The 17,327-nt window shown below is 42.0% G+C and overlaps 1 protein-coding gene across 1 annotated transcript in view; it reads left to right on the top strand.

The window, feature by feature from the left end:
- The first annotated feature begins 10,526 nt into the window (after positions 1 to 10,526).
- The window catches only part of LOC126989643 (lysosomal alpha-glucosidase-like), an 11,011-nt gene continuing 4,210 nt past the window's right edge, over positions 10,527 to 17,327 (top strand). Inside the window, exons 1-2 of the mRNA XM_050848245.1 lie at positions 10,527 to 10,633; positions 13,321 to 13,523. Coding sequence (XP_050704202.1) covers positions 10,535 to 10,633; positions 13,321 to 13,523 — 302 coding nt within the window. The 5' untranslated portion in view covers positions 10,527 to 10,534. The remainder of the gene's footprint in view (positions 10,634 to 13,320; positions 13,524 to 17,327) is intronic.

The raw sequence follows: 17,327 nt of genomic DNA, 5'->3' as shown, positions 1-17,327 counted from the left end.
TCGGCTCAAACAGCCAGCCAGGTTACTTATAAGGATGGAATATAGTACAAGAATACTCCAACAAGTGTTGCAAACTAATGTAGAGAATATTGAGGTCTACATTCATTTAATTATTTTCATTTATAAAAAATTAAAAAAAATCGATTTAAATAAAAAATCTGATTTAAATAAAAAAATCCGTTTTTTTATTTAAAAAGATATTTAAAAAATCAACAACCCTGGAGAAGAGGGAGGGTGAGGGAAAGGGGAAGAGAGTGAATACATGAGTGAATAAGTTTGGATAATATCGTTTAGAATAGTTTAATTATCATGTAATAGTTTATGATATAGTTCATAATTCTCTCTCTCTCTCTCTCTCTCTCTCTCTCTCTCTCTCTCTCTCTCTCTCTCTCTCTCTCTCTCTCTCTCTCTCTCTCTCTCTCTCTCTCTCTCTCTCTCTCTCTCAATCCTCCTCCTACTCCTCTTTCTCCTCCTCCTCCTCCTCCTCCCACTACTACTACTACTACTACTACTACTACTATTACTACTACTTTTCATATTTCACGGCTTTCCAGTCATTTATTCCTACAAGCTTCATTGATACCTATTACTAACGTGTGTTTCGTATTCCCGTATTCCTGGCTCATGTTCAAATTTTTCAACTAATTCCTAATGTATATCTTGCAAATTTCACGGATTTCAGTCTCCTCCTATTTCAACCTTTTCACTTCCTTTTCAATTATTATTACTGATGTCTGTTTCGTTTCCTCGTATTCCAGGTTCAGTTCCAATTGTTCCAGTAATTCCTGATGTATCTTGCATAGGTCACGGTATTCCAAGCTTTCTCACATCTCCATTCCTACTTTACTCTGCATCTCGCCATTCCGTTCAACAAGCTTCATTGCTTCCTATTCCTCTTGATTCCTACATTCCAGGTTCATCTTCCAGTTGTGTCACGGTATTCCAAACTTCTACTCCTGCTAACGTTCTGCCTTTCCTTTCCCTCCCCTTAACCACCTGTTCCTATTCCTATTCCTCCTCTCTGCAGCGTCATTTCATATTCCCATTCCCACTTTGCTATGTTGTTTTATTCCTTTTGCCTTGATGGTGAGGAGGGTGTGTGTGTGTGTGTGTGTGTGTGTGTGTGTGTGTGTGTGTGTGTGTGTGTGTGTGTGTGTGTGTGTTCTTTGTTAAAGTTTGCTTTGTTCTTTGTTGTGGTGTATCTCTCTCTCTCTCTCTCTCTCTCTCTCTCTCTCTCTCTCTCTCTCTCTCTCTCTCTCTCTCTCTCTCTCTCTCTCTCTCTCTCTCTCTCTCTCTCTCTCTCTCTCTCTCTCTCTCTCTTAACCCATTAACTGCCAAGGTTCCCATATGGGAACACACATTAATGTGATGAATAATGAAACGTGCTTGTTGGGGGATAGCATTCCTTCTCATGTTTGAACAGGTTCACTTTGCACCAGTCATCACGCATCAACCTGTCAGGCTGCCTCTGTGTGTGCTCAGTGGGAAACTGAACTTCATTGATTTCACACCTACCTCGGAGCTCTGTAACAAAAGCGCCAGCTTTTGACGGTGAGGTTGCCAAATAACACAACACCGGTTCAGGTGTTTCTAGTATTACCGTCCATAGGTACGTGTCAACTTGTGGTTTTCAGGTTTTGTAAGTTTTCTAAAATACAGATAATGAAAATTTGAATTCATCTATGTTTTTTTTATATTTGAAATATCAATATAGTATCGTTTTCGCCTTTTTTTTTTTTTTTTTTACGTCGCGGCCTATTACACCCGGTGGGGCCTGATGGTCGGCCCAAGGCTTCTTCCCGGTGGGGCCTGATGGTCGTCCCAGCCCGTTCTGGCGCAGGCGAGTGTTTATAGTGGCGCCATCTTGCATTGGCTCATGCTGCCCCCCCGGAACTCGTTCTTGATTCGCTTGGACGGCTTCCTCTAGAGACCGGGTTGATGGGTGGTCTTCAGGACAGCATGTGGGTAGTTTTGAGCCACTCGGCGGTGACTGAAAAATCCGAGGTGGTAGCGTGGGGATTCGAACCCGCGTCGTCCATCACGCGGTGTATGTGAACCCAGCACGCTACCAGCTCAGCCACCGCCTGTCGGACTTATCGCTAGCTATTATCGGAATTGTGGATTTATATCGGTATCGGTTATCGCCTATATTTGTGTCTCCAGTTAACGAGTATCGGTTATCACCGATAAGGTTTTCCATTATCAGTTATCGGTTATCGGGAATATGGTTTTCTGTTATCGTGCCCAGCTATCCTCCTCCCTTCTCCTTTGTTGTTTACTTGCAACAATAAACTATCAATCAATCTCTTTATTACTCTCCTCGATCCCCTCTCCCCTTCCTCTTTCTCCTATCCTCATCACGTACCACATAACACCCTCCTTTACCTCCTATTTGATATGCTCTCTAATGTCTTACTTATTCTCGTTCTTTATCCCCCTTTTTTACTCTCTCTCTCTCTCTCTCTCTCTCTCTCTCTCTCTCTCTCTCTCTCTCTCTCTCTCTCTCTCTCTCTCTCTCTCTCTCGACAAGTACCGTAGGCTCATCCAGCAGTATAAGTCTAAATCCCCTAATATTTTGATTTCAGGAATTCTACCACGGACATGGGATGAGGGCGACTTCTACAGTGAGGCCTTCAGCCTCAACAACCGCCTGCAGACTCTCTGCGGAGAGCTTGACGTCGAGTTCTTTAACGCCTGGAACGATTTCTACGGCCAGAGTAAACTTTTCCAAAGGGACGGCATACACCTGTCCCCATCAGGGCAGCCAGATTCGGAAGGCTCCTCAACATCGCCGTACGTAACGACCGAACAACAAAAAACGACTCTCAGCCACGTCCTTCCATCCCGCCCGTGTAAATAGACACCATACACCGCAACAGACTCGTAACATTGAACCCTCCAGTACCACCACCTCTATTACCAAGCTTCAAGATAACCTAAGAGTCCTTAGTTTCAATGCGCGTAGCCTAAGAAACAAGTTTGATGAACTGCGATGTCTTGCTCTGACAGAAAACTTTGACGTAATTGCTATAACCGAAACATTTATCGACACCACTAATATTGATTTAAGTTCCGAATACAACATAGATGGCTACAGATTCTTCAACAATGATCGTGTAAACCGTAGAGGGGGTGGTGTCGCCCTTTTTGTCAAAAGCTACTTGCAACCCACTGACAGAACACCAAGAAACAGTAACGTTGAACATTTGTGCGTGCGAGTAAACACTGCAAAAGTCAATTTAAATATATCTGTCACTTACAGGCCTCTGAGGCAATCACTCGATGCCGATCTTGAAATGTACAGCGTCTTAAGGCAGTCACTTAATAACAGCGACTCACTGATACTAGGAGACTTTAACCTCCCCCATATCGACTGGGCGACACTGTCGGGTACAGAAGGTGAGTCCCATAGAATGATCAATTTCTAGAGGAAAATTATCTAAGCCAAATGGTTTCTGAACCAACTCGACAAAATAACATACTTGACCTTGTCATAGCGACCCAAGATAACCTAGTCAGTAATGTCACGGTAGGAGAACACCTCGGTTCCTGCGATCATAAACTAGTGCGCGTTGACATTAGAGCTCAAACATCGGTGACTGAAAATAAAGTAAAGGTGCCCAATTTCAAAAGAGCCAACTTCGTGGAAATCCGACGAAAACTAATAGATATGCAACTATCAGATGACGGCAATGTAGAGGACGCCTGGCTAAGCTTTAAAAATCACTTACTCACTCAGCAGGACACAGTTTCCCCTTGTGCGAGAAGCGAATTAACACTAATAAAGTCCACCTTGGTTTAATAGCGAAATTAAACACTCAGTCAAGGAGAAAATTGTCTTACAGGTTAAAGAAAGAGCAAAGCACGCCCGAAAACATTAGACTTTACAATGATGCCAGGCGACGAATAAACAGGTTAGTGCGTCAGGCAAAGCGTAGATATGAAGAAAATATTGCAGCCAACTGTAAAAATAATCCGAAATCCTTCTTCAGTTACATAAACAACAGAAAGGCGATCAGAAGTGGAATTGGACCTTTAACAAACAGCGACGGTGCACTAGTGACTGATAGCCAACACGTTGCAAACCTATTAAACAATTACTTTTCCTCGGTGTTTAATAATAACAGTCCTCCGCCACCACCACCAACACCAGTACTAATGTAAATCCCGAGCATGCATTGTCTAGCTTTGAAATAAAACCCGATGAAGTCCTTAAAGCCCTCAAATCACTCAAAACAAATAAAAGTCCTGGACCTGACAAAGTATATCCAGCTCTGCTGAAAGAAACAAAGAGCGAAATCCTCTCCTCCTCACAACCGTATTCAATTTGTCCTTGCGACAAGGCATCGTCCCTTCAGATTGGAAAAAGGCTAACGTGACACCGATTTTTAAGAAAGGAGACAAAAAAGTACCAGGTAATTACAGGCCCATTAGTCTAACTTCGGTTGTAGGTAAGCTACTTGAGGGCATAATTAGAGACAAAATTGTGAGTTACCTTGAAAGCCACTCATTGATTGGGGACTCACAACATGGCCTCCGAAACAAAAGATCCTGCCTATCAAACCTATTAACCTTTTATAACGACCTCTTCACTGTTTATGACGTAACCAAATCACTGGACGTAGTCTATCTTGATTTCAGAAAGCGTTTGATAAAGTCCCGCATCATAAATTACTTTACAAATTAAAGCAAATAGGTATTGACGGTCAAGTAAACCAATGGATCGCGAATTGGTTGAGCAACAGACAACAAAGAGTAGTGATTGACGGATTTAACTCAGAGTGGGCGCCTGTCACTAGTGGCGTCCCTCAGGGCTCGGTTCTTGGCTCAGTGCTCTTCATTATTTACATCAACGACGTGGATGTTGGACTCAATAACCGCATTAGTAAATTTGCAGACGACACAAAGATTGGTAACTCGGTTCTGACTGACGAAGACAGGCAAAGCCTCCAAGAGGATTTGCACAAAATTTCAGCTTGGTCGGATAGATGGGAGATGCCCTTTAACGTAGACAAGTGCTAGGTCCTTCAAGTTGGAACGAGGAATAAGAAGTTCGAATACGAAATGCGCGGCGTTAAACTCAAAAGCGTTCAATGCGTCAAGGACTTGGGGTCAAAATCGCGTCAAACCTCAAATTCTCACAGCAATGCATCGATGCAGCAAATAAAGCGAACAGAATGTTGGGCTTCATTAAAAGAAACTTTGTATTCAAGAATAAAGATGTAATACTCGCTCTACAACAGTCTAGTCAGACCCCACTTGGAATATGCGGTACAGTTTTGGTCTCCCCACCATGCAAAAGATATTGCTAAATTAGAAGGTGTTCAGCGTCGGGCAACGAAAATGATCCCTTCCTTGCGCAACAAATCCTACGAAGAAAGGCTTTCTACCCTTAACATGTTCTCTCTTGAGAAACGTCGCCTCCGAGGAAAACTGATCGAATGTTTTAAAATACTTAATGGTTTCACGAATGTAGACAGATCAACATTGTTTATGATCGATGACACTTTGCGCACGAGAAACAATGGCGTAAAACTCAGATGTAGACAAGTAAATTCAGACTGCACCAAATTTTTCTTCACCAACGTTGTAGTGCGAGAATGGAATAAGCTTCCACCATCAGTGGTCCAGTGTAACACGATTGACTCCTTCAAAAATAAGCTCGACCGTCACTTCCTTCAACGTAATATCAACTAGAGTAGAAATGCAACGTTTTGGAGTCTTCTGATTAATGTAAAATCACTTAGGTTTAAGGACAGACCACCAAGTCTGGACCATGGGGTCTGTGTGGTCTGATTTTCTATGTAAATCTATGTAAATATTCTAAACATCGTTCGGGAGGCGCCGCTGCAAAGACAAAGGCAGGAACAACATCATCACCATCAGGACTATGCCGCCCTACATGTAAACAGAGTGGTGTGTGGCTGGCCGCGTGGCCTGTGACACCCTCATCCCCACCCTGGCCAGGGCGCGGCGCCCCACACAGCAGAACACTTCCGGCCACGACTCCACTCAGGGCCCCAGCCAGGCTCCACACCCTCATCCCCACCCTGGCCAGGGCGCGGCGCCCCACACAGCAGAACACTTCCGGCCACGACTCCACTCAGGGCCCCACACCAGCCCCAGCCAGGCTCCACACCCTCAGGTCAGCCTGTGACACCCTCAGCCACACTCTGCCTGCCAGGCCCTCAAGTGTACACAGACCTTCGTGGAGGAGGAGAGAGAGAGAGAGAGAGAGAGTGGGTGGGTGCACTTCTAGAGTTTTATCTGTAGATGGAATGGAGGAGAGGGAAAGAGAGTGTGGAGTGCACTTCTAGAGTTTTACTTTTAGATGGAATGGAGGAAAGGGAGAGAACAAGGTCATGAATAAGGGGACATGTCTCAAGAGAGTGCAGGGAGATCTGATAAAAGTATTCAAATGGGTCAAGGGTTACAACAAAGGCGATATAAGTAAAGTACTGAGAATTAGCCAGCAGGATAGAACATGCAGTAATGGATTTAAATTATAAAAAGTATAGATGTAGGAGGGAAATAGGCAAGCATTGGTTTAGTAATAGAGTGGTGGGGGAGTGGAATAGACTCAGCAATCACATAGTGAGTGCAGGGAAGATAGCCTGTTTTAAGAGTAGACTGGATAGCTACATGGATGAGGACGACAGGTGGTAGTGTAGTGCGGCGACTAAGCCGGTCGAATGAGAGTCAAAGCAAAATTCAAAAAGGCTATCAAAGGATTCGTTGGAGAAGACGACTGATGAGAGAGATGTGGGTACAGTAAGGTAGCAGTGTACACCCGTACCAAAGGTAAACAAGGATCAAGCCTCTATGACACAGTGTTGATTTCAGTAAATTGGAAGCCACACCACCCGCTTTGGAAGCCACGGAACGAATATGGTCATGAAATTTCAGTTTAGCATCAAACATTACCCTAAATCTCTGCTCAGAGTGGTAAATGGGATAGGAATATCACCAATGAAGTACTGGTCGAAAAGGCCAGCAGGAGGGAGATCTCTGCCAAATCTCAAAGCCACACATTTGTCTGGGTGGAGGTTAAGACCCCATGATTTTGCCATTCCATTCAGTACATCAATATCTTGCTGGAAAGTAGCTATACAGTTGATTGTGGAGGAAATATTATTACTCTGAACCTTCATATAAATTTTCAAGTCATCAGCAAAGATCTTATATTGGCAGCTAAGTGATGACGTCAGGTGGTTAATGTAAATAAGAAAAGAACGAGACCCAGGACTGAACCTTGCAGAACACCACTTAACACACTTTTGCAGGTACTAACCGTCAACAACAACTGACATTTTCCTGCCGGTAAGAAAGTTATGAATCCAAGACAATATGTTACTAGAAATACCCAAGTGATGTAGCTTTGTGATCAAAATGGAATGGCAAACTGTGTCGAAAGCTTTTGAGAAATCAAGTAAGATTAGGTCAACTGTACCTCCTGCATCAACACTTTTGACTAATTTCATCATAAGTCAAGAGTAACTGATCCTTGACACTCCTTCCTGCTCTGAAGCCAAACTGGGCATCAGACAAAATTAAATTATTATCCAAGTAAAGATTAAGTTGTTCCACAATAATTCTTTCAAGCATCTTGCAGCATATAGATGTTAGACTCACAGGACGGTAATTCAAAGGGTCCGAGTGCAAACCTTTCCTAAATATAGGGACTATGTTAGAACTTTTCCATGCTGAGGGCACTTGTCCAGTATTTAATGATTTTGTAAAAACAAGGGTAAGCCAGATGATTTTTAAAAGATTTCAGAACCAGAGGATGAATGCCATCAGGACCCATACTAGTGTTATTATCCAAATTGTCAATAGCCAACTTAACTCTTTCCAGAGATGGCAGAATAAAAGAAAACTGAGTATTAGACATCTGGTGAGCTGCAGGAAGGGTTTGGTGCGAGGATGTGTATATATGGCTAAAAGTGTTTGCAAGACACTCCGCCATGCCACTGGGATCACTAACTGTTGACCCGGTACGTATATGTCATTTCAGAGGTAAAAAAGAAATTGAGTTCTTGGTATTAATTCGGCCTCATCAGCACCACTATCTTAGCTCGCAAGCTCCTACTCCTGTTTTACTCCCATTTTCTGTTGCCAAGTCAGGTCATCATATCCTTTCAGAGCCAAAGAAGAGGTATGGTGTTGGTTATATCTCTGCACCCCGGCATCACTACCCAGACTATTGTTACTTACTATGGGTAATCCTAGACTATTGTTACTTACTATGGGTAATCCTAGACTATTGTTACTTACTATGGGTAATCCTAGACTATTGTTACTTACTATGGGTAATCCTAGACTATTGTTACTTACTATGGGCAATCCTAGACTTGTTGCCACATTTGCCACAAAACTCCTCTCTGGGGGTTCTGGTAAACCTGCCTCTTACAACAATGGGTAATCTGTGGTTATTAGTTCTAAATTTACAAAGACTTATTCTGTACAGATTTGGTAACCTTATTAAGTAGCTTTGAAAAGAGAAACTGTCCTTATAAGTCACATAAGTACTGCATGATGATTTACTGTTGAATGCCACTCTGAGATCCAGTGATCCTTAACATTCCTCTGGAAAGCAAGTTTCAAGCAGTGTGTTGTGAACCTCTTGTTCCAGACACATCCCCAACATACTCAGCTGAGTTGTTCAACAGTGATTTTATACTTCATCCTTGGTGATTTGTAACTATTTTCATTATGCATTTTAAAAAGACTGATACATTACATAACAGTTTCTCTTGTTTACCAGAAATTATCCTTGAGTCTACCAAAGCTGTGTCAAACTATCTCTTTGCTCTTAAAACTGCCCATGGAAATACTACTAACACAACCTCTACCAAAGCCTTGTCAAACTATCACTTTGCTCTTCAAACTGCCCATGGAAATACTACTAACACAACCTCTACCAAAGCCTTGTCAAACTATCACTTTGCTCTTCAAACTGCCCATGGAAATACTACTAACACAACCTCTACCAAAGCCTTGTCAAACTATCACTTTGCTCTTAAAACTGCCCATGGAAATACTACTAACACAACCTCTACCAAAGCCTTGTCAAACTATCACTTTGCTCTTCAAACTGCCCATGGAAATACTGCTAACAAAACCTCTACCAAAGCCGTGTCATGCTATCACTTGGCTCATAACACTGCCCATGGAAATACTACTAACACAACCTCTACCAAAGCCTTGTCATGCTATCACTTGGCTCATAAAACTGCCCATGGAAATATTACTACTAATACAACCTCTACCAAAGCCCTGTCAAATTATAATTAGCCTCGTACCACTACCCATGGAAGTACCCAGAGAGTCTTATCCATTGTTGGTGTGTGAGGCCTGAACTCTCTGAGGATATTGACCCAGGCCTTGAGATCAGTCCCAGCAATGTCAGTCAGCCAGGCACTGTTCCCTACATGCTTCCCATGAACCTCTGCTGTGGGTCAATGGCCACACCCAACACACTGATTGTCCCTGTCAGTAATAGCAAACAGACCCCAAAAGTGATGGAAATGAACTCTATGGAATGTAAGGAGGCAGAAAACAGTTTAAAAGCTGACATTGTTTTTGAGCTGGTAATAGTTGGCATTTCTTCGTGAGGAGAGCTGGCAATACTGTTTTTCATGCCCAAGGAAAGGCTTAGGTAGTCTTACGCTTGACAAATTAAACGGATCAATGAACACTTACTCTGACCTCTGCCGTGTGCATAACTAAACTCAATCCTCCCTGTCATCCCTGCCCTGTTGTGCCGTGTCCTCTGCTGCCCCGCGTCGCCCCGCCAGTGCCCCATCAGGACGTCATTGTCTCCAGTCGTGTGGTCCAGTGAGTCACCGCTCTACCGCACGACAGTGACCCCAAGGACGTCCAGTTAGTCAGTCCGTCTGTCAGTGAGGGACATAACCCCTGCCTGAGCTAACCCATCGCTGAGTCAGGCATTCATTATTTGTGTTATTTCAAGCCATAAGAGTAGGCTAGCATATGATGAGGAGGAGGCATCCATCAGTCTACTCATGCATTTGAGATATAACATAACACAAGATAATAAGGAGTCTGCAAGAGGCTGATAGGCCAATACAAGGCAGCTCCTCACTATCCATGAACTCATCTAACCTCTTCTTGAATGTATCTTGTGTTGGCACCCACCACATGACTGCCAGGTGTGTTCCACTCATCCACTACTCTGTCAGTAAATTATTTCTTTCCTGTGTCCTGAATTTATCTTACTTGAACCCATTGCTACGTGTCCTACCCGACCCTCACACCACCAAAGTCTTATTAACACCCCTTATTAATTAAAGCCCTTCATACATTTGTAAACCTCCGTCAAGTCTCCTCACACCCTTTGCTTTTCTAGAGAATGCAGGTTTAAATGTTTAGGTCTGTCCTCATATGGCAAGTTTCTCACCCCTAAAGATGTATTGTAGAGGATTGTAACCCTTTCCCATATACAAACACAGGTAAACATACACACATTGACCCTTCCTGACCTGTTGTAACCCTCCACAGGTCCACAGCAGGGATGTGGCCACCCCTGGCCACAGCCCCAAGTGTTCCCTGGTGGGCCATACTCACTGAGCTCCTCCTCCTCCTCCTCCTCCTCACCCGGCTGCCGTGGAAGGTGAGGGAGAGAGAGAGGGACTTTGATCACTGTCTTCAACACCAATAATCATAATCTATTTACCAATGAGCTACATGAAATAAACCAGGAGGAACTACTAAATCTAGAAAATTCAAATGATAATTTTAATCTTTTCTATGAAAGAGTTTATGAATGTTACAATAAAAGTTTCCCCATTAAAACAAAATATGTAACTACAAAAAGACTTCATAATGCTTGGCTTACAGGCAGAATACTTAAATCTATCAAACATAAATGTAACTTGTTTAAAATGTATAAACTTGGAACAGTTTCTTATGAGACCTTTAAACAATATAGAAATTACCTTACTCAGAATATTAGGGTTGCCAAAATGAACTATTATTTCCAAATATTTACAAATTTTTGCAGAAATACCAAAAAGATTTGTCAAACAGTCAATGAATTAAAAGGTAATACATACAAAGCAAACAATATCAAGTCATTGCAGTATAATAATTCAGTATTAAGTGATCCGTCAGATATATCGGAAGCCTTCAATAGATACTCGAAAGACTATCTTAAAGGTAACTTTCCAAATTCTATGATGTGCCCTATTGTTACCACCTTTGATTTGGCTACAGTAATTAAGTCATTAAACAATAAAAAATCAGGCATTAATGATATATCACCCTCTTATATTAAAAGAAACTCTCATTTCATTTCAATCCCTTTGGCTATACTTTATAATCAATCTGTTACAACTGGAACTTTTCCATCTCTGTTGAAGACTGCAAAAATTACACCTATCCACAAGTCTGGTCCCGATGATGACCCTAAAAATTATAGACCAATATCTCAACTTACAATTTTCTCTAAAATATTTGAAACTTTAATGAAGGTTTATTTACTTGACTATCTTGAAACTAAGAATATATTAAACCCTTCTCAGCATGGTTTTAGGTGGAACTGCAGCACTTTTACAGCCTTAAATGTATTTTCTAATGATGTACTTTCTGCAATTGACAAAAAACTCCATGTCTTATCCATATTTATAGATTTTGCTAAAGCCTTTGATACAGTACACCATAACATTCTTATTAACAAAATGTACCACTATGGGATCAGAGGCCCAATACTCTCTTGGTTCAAGGATTACCTAACAGATAGACATCAATGTACTGTATTTAGCGGCGAAAAATCATCTACTACCACTGTAAAACTTGGTGTACCTCAAGGAAGCATTCTAGGCCCAATTTTGTTTCTAATATACATCAATGATATATCAAATCTTTTCTTTAAAGCTAAAAGTATATTGTTTGCCGATGACACGACACTCTACTTAACAGGTCCGAACCAAGATCAACTTGTACTAAATGCAAATCATGAACTCGAAAAACTATACCAATGGTGTCTATGTAACAGACTTACAATTAATACAAAGAAAACTTGCTTTATGCTATTCACTACTAAAAAAGCGTCTAACTTGATTAATTTAAAAATCAATAATGAAATAATTTCTAAAATGGATAGAGTGAGATTTCTTGGTGTAGATTATGATGATTCATTATCATTTAAATATCACATACATAACCTTACACTGAAAATATCAAGACACATTGCTTTACTTTATCAAGTAAAGGATCTCATGCCTCAAAATGTATTAAAGTCAATATACTGTGCACATTTATTCACTAATTACCTACTGCAACCCCATTTGGTGTACAACATACACCACCTATTTAACCCCCCTAAGATTGCAGCTCCAAAAAATTGTAAGAATTATTACTAACAGCAACTATTAAGCACACACTAGTCCACTCTTCAAGGAAACCAAAATTCTAAAACTGGATGATATAACTAAACTGGAAATAGCTACACTCATGTACAAAAATAGGAATGAAATGCGTGAGCTCCTCCCATCTCATGATTAAGTATCCGTCACCGCGACAATCTGATCTTTCCTATTCATCGTCTTTCAAAATTCCAACATTCAACTACTTATTTGGGTCCTGTAATTTGGAGTTCTATCCCCACAAATTCAAGCTCCTTCCCTCAACACATTCAAAAGCCGATCAAAAACTAATATTATAATGACCTATTAACTAACTCACTTTTTCCTTATAAATGTGCATATGTGTATGTACTTTAAAATATTATGTTAATCAATTAATGCAACATATGTGCAATTTACTTATGTATATGAATGGGTGTATGCGTGTATGTGTGCGCATGTGTATGTGTGCGCATATGTATATGTGTATGCTTGTGTGTATGCGTGTGTGTGTGTGTATGAGTATATATAGGTCTGTGTGTGTGCATGTATGTATGTACGCGTTTATTCTATTGTGTTATCTCGCATGCTCAATATATGATTCTATTACTTTAACATTATGTAAAGTTATCATAATCATTTCATCTTAACTACAATTATTATTAATGTTGTCACAGCCACTAATTTTCAAATAAATTATATATGTCTTGCCTAAAAAGCTATGCTTTAGACAGGCTAGCTTTAGTTGTACAGCTTAAAGCTCTGTCCATATATATATGCATATAGCATATATAATTTTGTATAACTAATAGCTATAAATAAATGTTTCAAATCTCTCTCTCTCTCTCTCTCTCTCTCTCTCTCTCTCTCTCTCTCTCTCTCTCTCTCTCTCTCTCTCTCTCACTCACTCACTCCTCCACTCACTCACTCCTCCTCCTCCTCACTCCACTCTGAGGACATGAATGAACCCTCAAACCTCTGGTCCAGGAGTCACCACAGCTGTCAGCAGAACAACTTGGAGCGTCCGCCCTTCCTGCCGCCAGTGGTCAGAGACTCTCTCTTCTGCCACACGGTCTGCATGTCGGCAAGGCACTACATCGGACTCCACTACAACCTCCACAACCTCTACGGACTGTCAGAGACGAGTGCCACCAACGCGTAAGTCTATGATGCTCAGAGTTTTAGGTGCAGGGAGGGATATGCTCACAGTAAGTTTGTGGTATGCATTCAGTATGGGCACAGTACATTAGTGATGTGCTTGCAGCAGAGCTGGGCACTTCCGATCATCAGTCCGATCGTCCGATCTTCCGATCTGATCGGAACAGCAATTGGCGATCGGAATGCAAAGATTGGATCATCTTTGTAAAAGGTAATCGGACTGTGGAGATCGGAACTTCACAAACTAACTTCCGATTACCAATCACAAAAAGAAAGTGGTCAGCGTTGTCATGGCAACAAGTGACTGCGGACTTCTTACAATTATTTTTATACACGTTGCTAAATAGCTACTTCAATAAGCGTCTTTATTTATAAAATTAAGCGATAATTATTGATCGTTAATTTATTTAATTCTGGTAAGGTATCGCGAACGAGACGCGCAGGCGCAAAGTCGCTTTATTTGCATGGCGGGACTTGTTACACGATGCCATGAGAGTGTGGAGTGGGCTGCAGTAGTGGGCTTCCGCTCACTCCAGTAACCGAGTGACCTGCCCCAGTTGTCCGTTATGCATTTTCTGCTGCAGTGTTACCACCCTCTAATGGCGGCAGCGTCAGTACCTTTTCGGGAAACCAACAAGACCTAAGCTAAAAGGGGGAGCCTCGCCCCGCCTCGATCCCCCCACCTTCTTAACTGGGGGAAGGGCTTTGCCTTCCCTTGACCCCCCACCCACCCACCCGTCGGGCTCCCGGCCCCCGCAACAAGAGGAGGAGGAGGAGGAAGGAGGTCTCGTGAGACAACGCAACAAGCCGCCCAGACCACGGCACCAAACTAACGTCCTATACCCCTCCCATCCAAGAACTTATCTAACCTCTTCTTGAATGTATCTATCGTGTTGGCGCTCACCACATGACTTCTAAGTCTGTTCCACTCATCCACCACTTCACTGTTGGTAAACCAATTCTTGCCTATGTCTTTGTTGAACCTGAACTTATCCAACTTAAGCTCATTGCTACGTGTCTTAACCGGTGTGGTGTCATCTGCCATCCACGTATCCTAAGACACCCTATCCAATCTGCTCATGCTCGGGATTTGTTTGCAAACAAAGGGTGGATGATTTACGACACAGTACCGTGTCTTTGTCGACTGCCTATCGCGATATGTCCCACCTGAGTTTTTTTTTTATCTTTTTAAAAGTAAATGTTGACGTATGTTTTTAATTTGAAAATTGCTTGAAATATGAAAGTTTCTTCCTGCACCCTTTGTATGTCAGTAAATGAGGCAAATGAGGTATGTCGGTAAATGTGATAAATGAGATAACCTGTTCACCTTGTATGTCGGTAAATGTGATGAATGAGATAACCTGTTCACCTTGTATGTCAGTAAATGTGATGAATGAGATAACCTGTTCACCTTGTATGTCAGTAAATGTGATGAATGAGATAACCTCCACCCCTTGTATGTCGGTAAATGTGATGAATGAGATAACCTCCACCCCTTGTATGTCGGTAAATGTGATGAATGAGATAACCTCCACCCCTTGTATGTCGGTAAATGTGATGAATGAGATAACCTCCACCCCTTGTATGTCGGTAAATGTGATGAATGAGATAACCTGTTCACCTTGTATGTCGGTAAATGTGATGAATGAGATAACCTCCACCCCTTGTATGTCGGTAAATGTGATGAATGAGATAACCTCCACCCCTTGTATGTCAGTAAATGTGATGAATGAGATAACCTACACCCCTTGTATGTCGGTAAATGTGATGAATGAGATAACCTACACCCCTTGTATGTCGGTAAATGTGATGAATGAGATAACCTACACCCCTTGTATGTCGGTAAATGTGATGAATGAGATAACCTACACCCCTTATAAGTCGGTAAATGTGATAAATGAGATAACCTGAATCCCTTGTATGTCAGTAAATGTGATAACCTATACCCCTTATAAGTCGGTAAATGTGATAAATGAGATGACCTGCACCCCTTGTATGTCAGTAAATGTGATAAATCAGGTAACCTGAAGCCTTGTATGTCAGTAAATGTGATAAATGAGATAACCTGCACCCTTTGTATGTCAGTATATGTGATAAATGAGGTAACCTACACCCCTTGTATGTCGGTAAATGTGATAAATGAGATAACCTACACTCTCTTCTGATTGATGGTCATGTTTCTCAGATTCTCTCCATTTAATGGTAGGCTATCTGAATTATGGGGTCCATGTCATTAATGAATTTGGCCATTTTCCCATAAAAGCTGCCATGCTGTCTTGCCGCCATCTTGCCTGGACAAACTACGATATCAACACTGTGTCTGTAAACATTGTGTTCTGCGCATGCGCTAATCAGGATGGGACGTTTTAGGATACGTGGACGGCAGATGACACAGCACCGGCTCACTTATAATCAAAACCTTATTGCTAATGTTTTTCTTGTAATTAATTTATTTATGGACCAATATCTTTTATTCAGAAAGCTATTTAATCAGGAAGGATAGGAGATTAATGATCACTATCGCTCGTTTTATTATAGAATAGTAAAAAATATTTCCTAGATATCGATGATAAAATTTATAAAGTTGAAAAATGTTTGTCAAAAATCTAAATCAACTTCAAACAAAAGTTAAAATAGCGAACATAATTCCCTTTTCATACATTCAGAAATTGAATAAAAAAGTAGGCTTATATAAATGCATTAAATAAGACGTTAAGATCACATTTTTTCTTTACCATGTCCTATATACCAGAAGAAAGAGGAAAAATAAAAATATTTATCTGCAAATAATTAAGTTATTACTTATTGGAAATTATTACTTAAAGAATGCCTATAATAGGTGTTTCTTGTAATTATTATTTAAAAAATAATAGTAATTATAATAAGTTTTAGTGATCGGATGATCAGAATGGTGATCGGAACAGCAGTACTTAAAAAATGATCGGATGATCGGAATCGGATCAGTTCCCAAAACTGATCGGATGATCGGGGATCGGAACAGCAAAAAAGTGATCGGTGCCCACCACTGGCTTGCAGTAAGTTTGTGGTGTGCATTTAGCATCTGTAAAGGGAAGACCACTATTAACTCCTCAACTCCAACATAGCCCCGGAACACCTCGCTCGACCTACACTCATCCCGAGCGAGGCTTCACACTACCCGCAGCGGAACGCCTCGAACGCCCTGCCCGAGCTCCACCGGCGCGAGTGGGGGGGCCCTGACGTCAGCAGCCGAAGCAACCTCGGACGTTGGTGCGCTGAGGACGGGAGACGACTCCAGGACTCGGTCGAGCCAGCTCGCTAGGCACTGGCTCCCCTTCACCACCTAACGAGTCCTCCACCTGACGAGGCTGCTGCCGCGTTACGCCCGGCCCGGCACTGCCCTCCATCACTCAGCCGTAGCACCGCCGCGGTCTACCCGGGAAGACACTGTTGGCCCTGAGACCAAATACCTGGCCCCTTGCTGGCCTTACCACACCGGCTGTCCTACCTGTCTCCCGTGGGCTGTGTGAGCGGCCTTACCACATCGGCCGTCCTACCTGTCTCCCGTGGGGCTGTGCGAGCTGAAGTGCATATTAAAGACGGAGTTAACATCTTGTGTATCGCTTCTCCCGACTACACTGTGAAAGGGGGGGGAGCAAAACACCTGGCTCAGAAGGAGAACTGTTAGCCCGGAACAGTCTTGGGCCCCTGCACTTTCGTTTCCTTCACAGCATCGTTACAGTGTATTAATGATATACCCAAGTCATTGGCAAGAGGAAATACAGATGAAGGAAGGCTGTTTTTCTTTCAGTTTACCAGCCAAAG

This window comes from Eriocheir sinensis, unplaced genomic scaffold, assembly GCF_024679095.1.
Source record: "Eriocheir sinensis breed Jianghai 21 unplaced genomic scaffold, ASM2467909v1 Scaffold1254, whole genome shotgun sequence".
NCBI lineage: Eukaryota > Metazoa > Arthropoda > Malacostraca > Decapoda > Varunidae > Eriocheir > Eriocheir sinensis.
The sequence above is the reverse complement of the archived record's forward strand: the minus strand, read 5'-3'. Positions and strand labels throughout refer to the sequence as shown.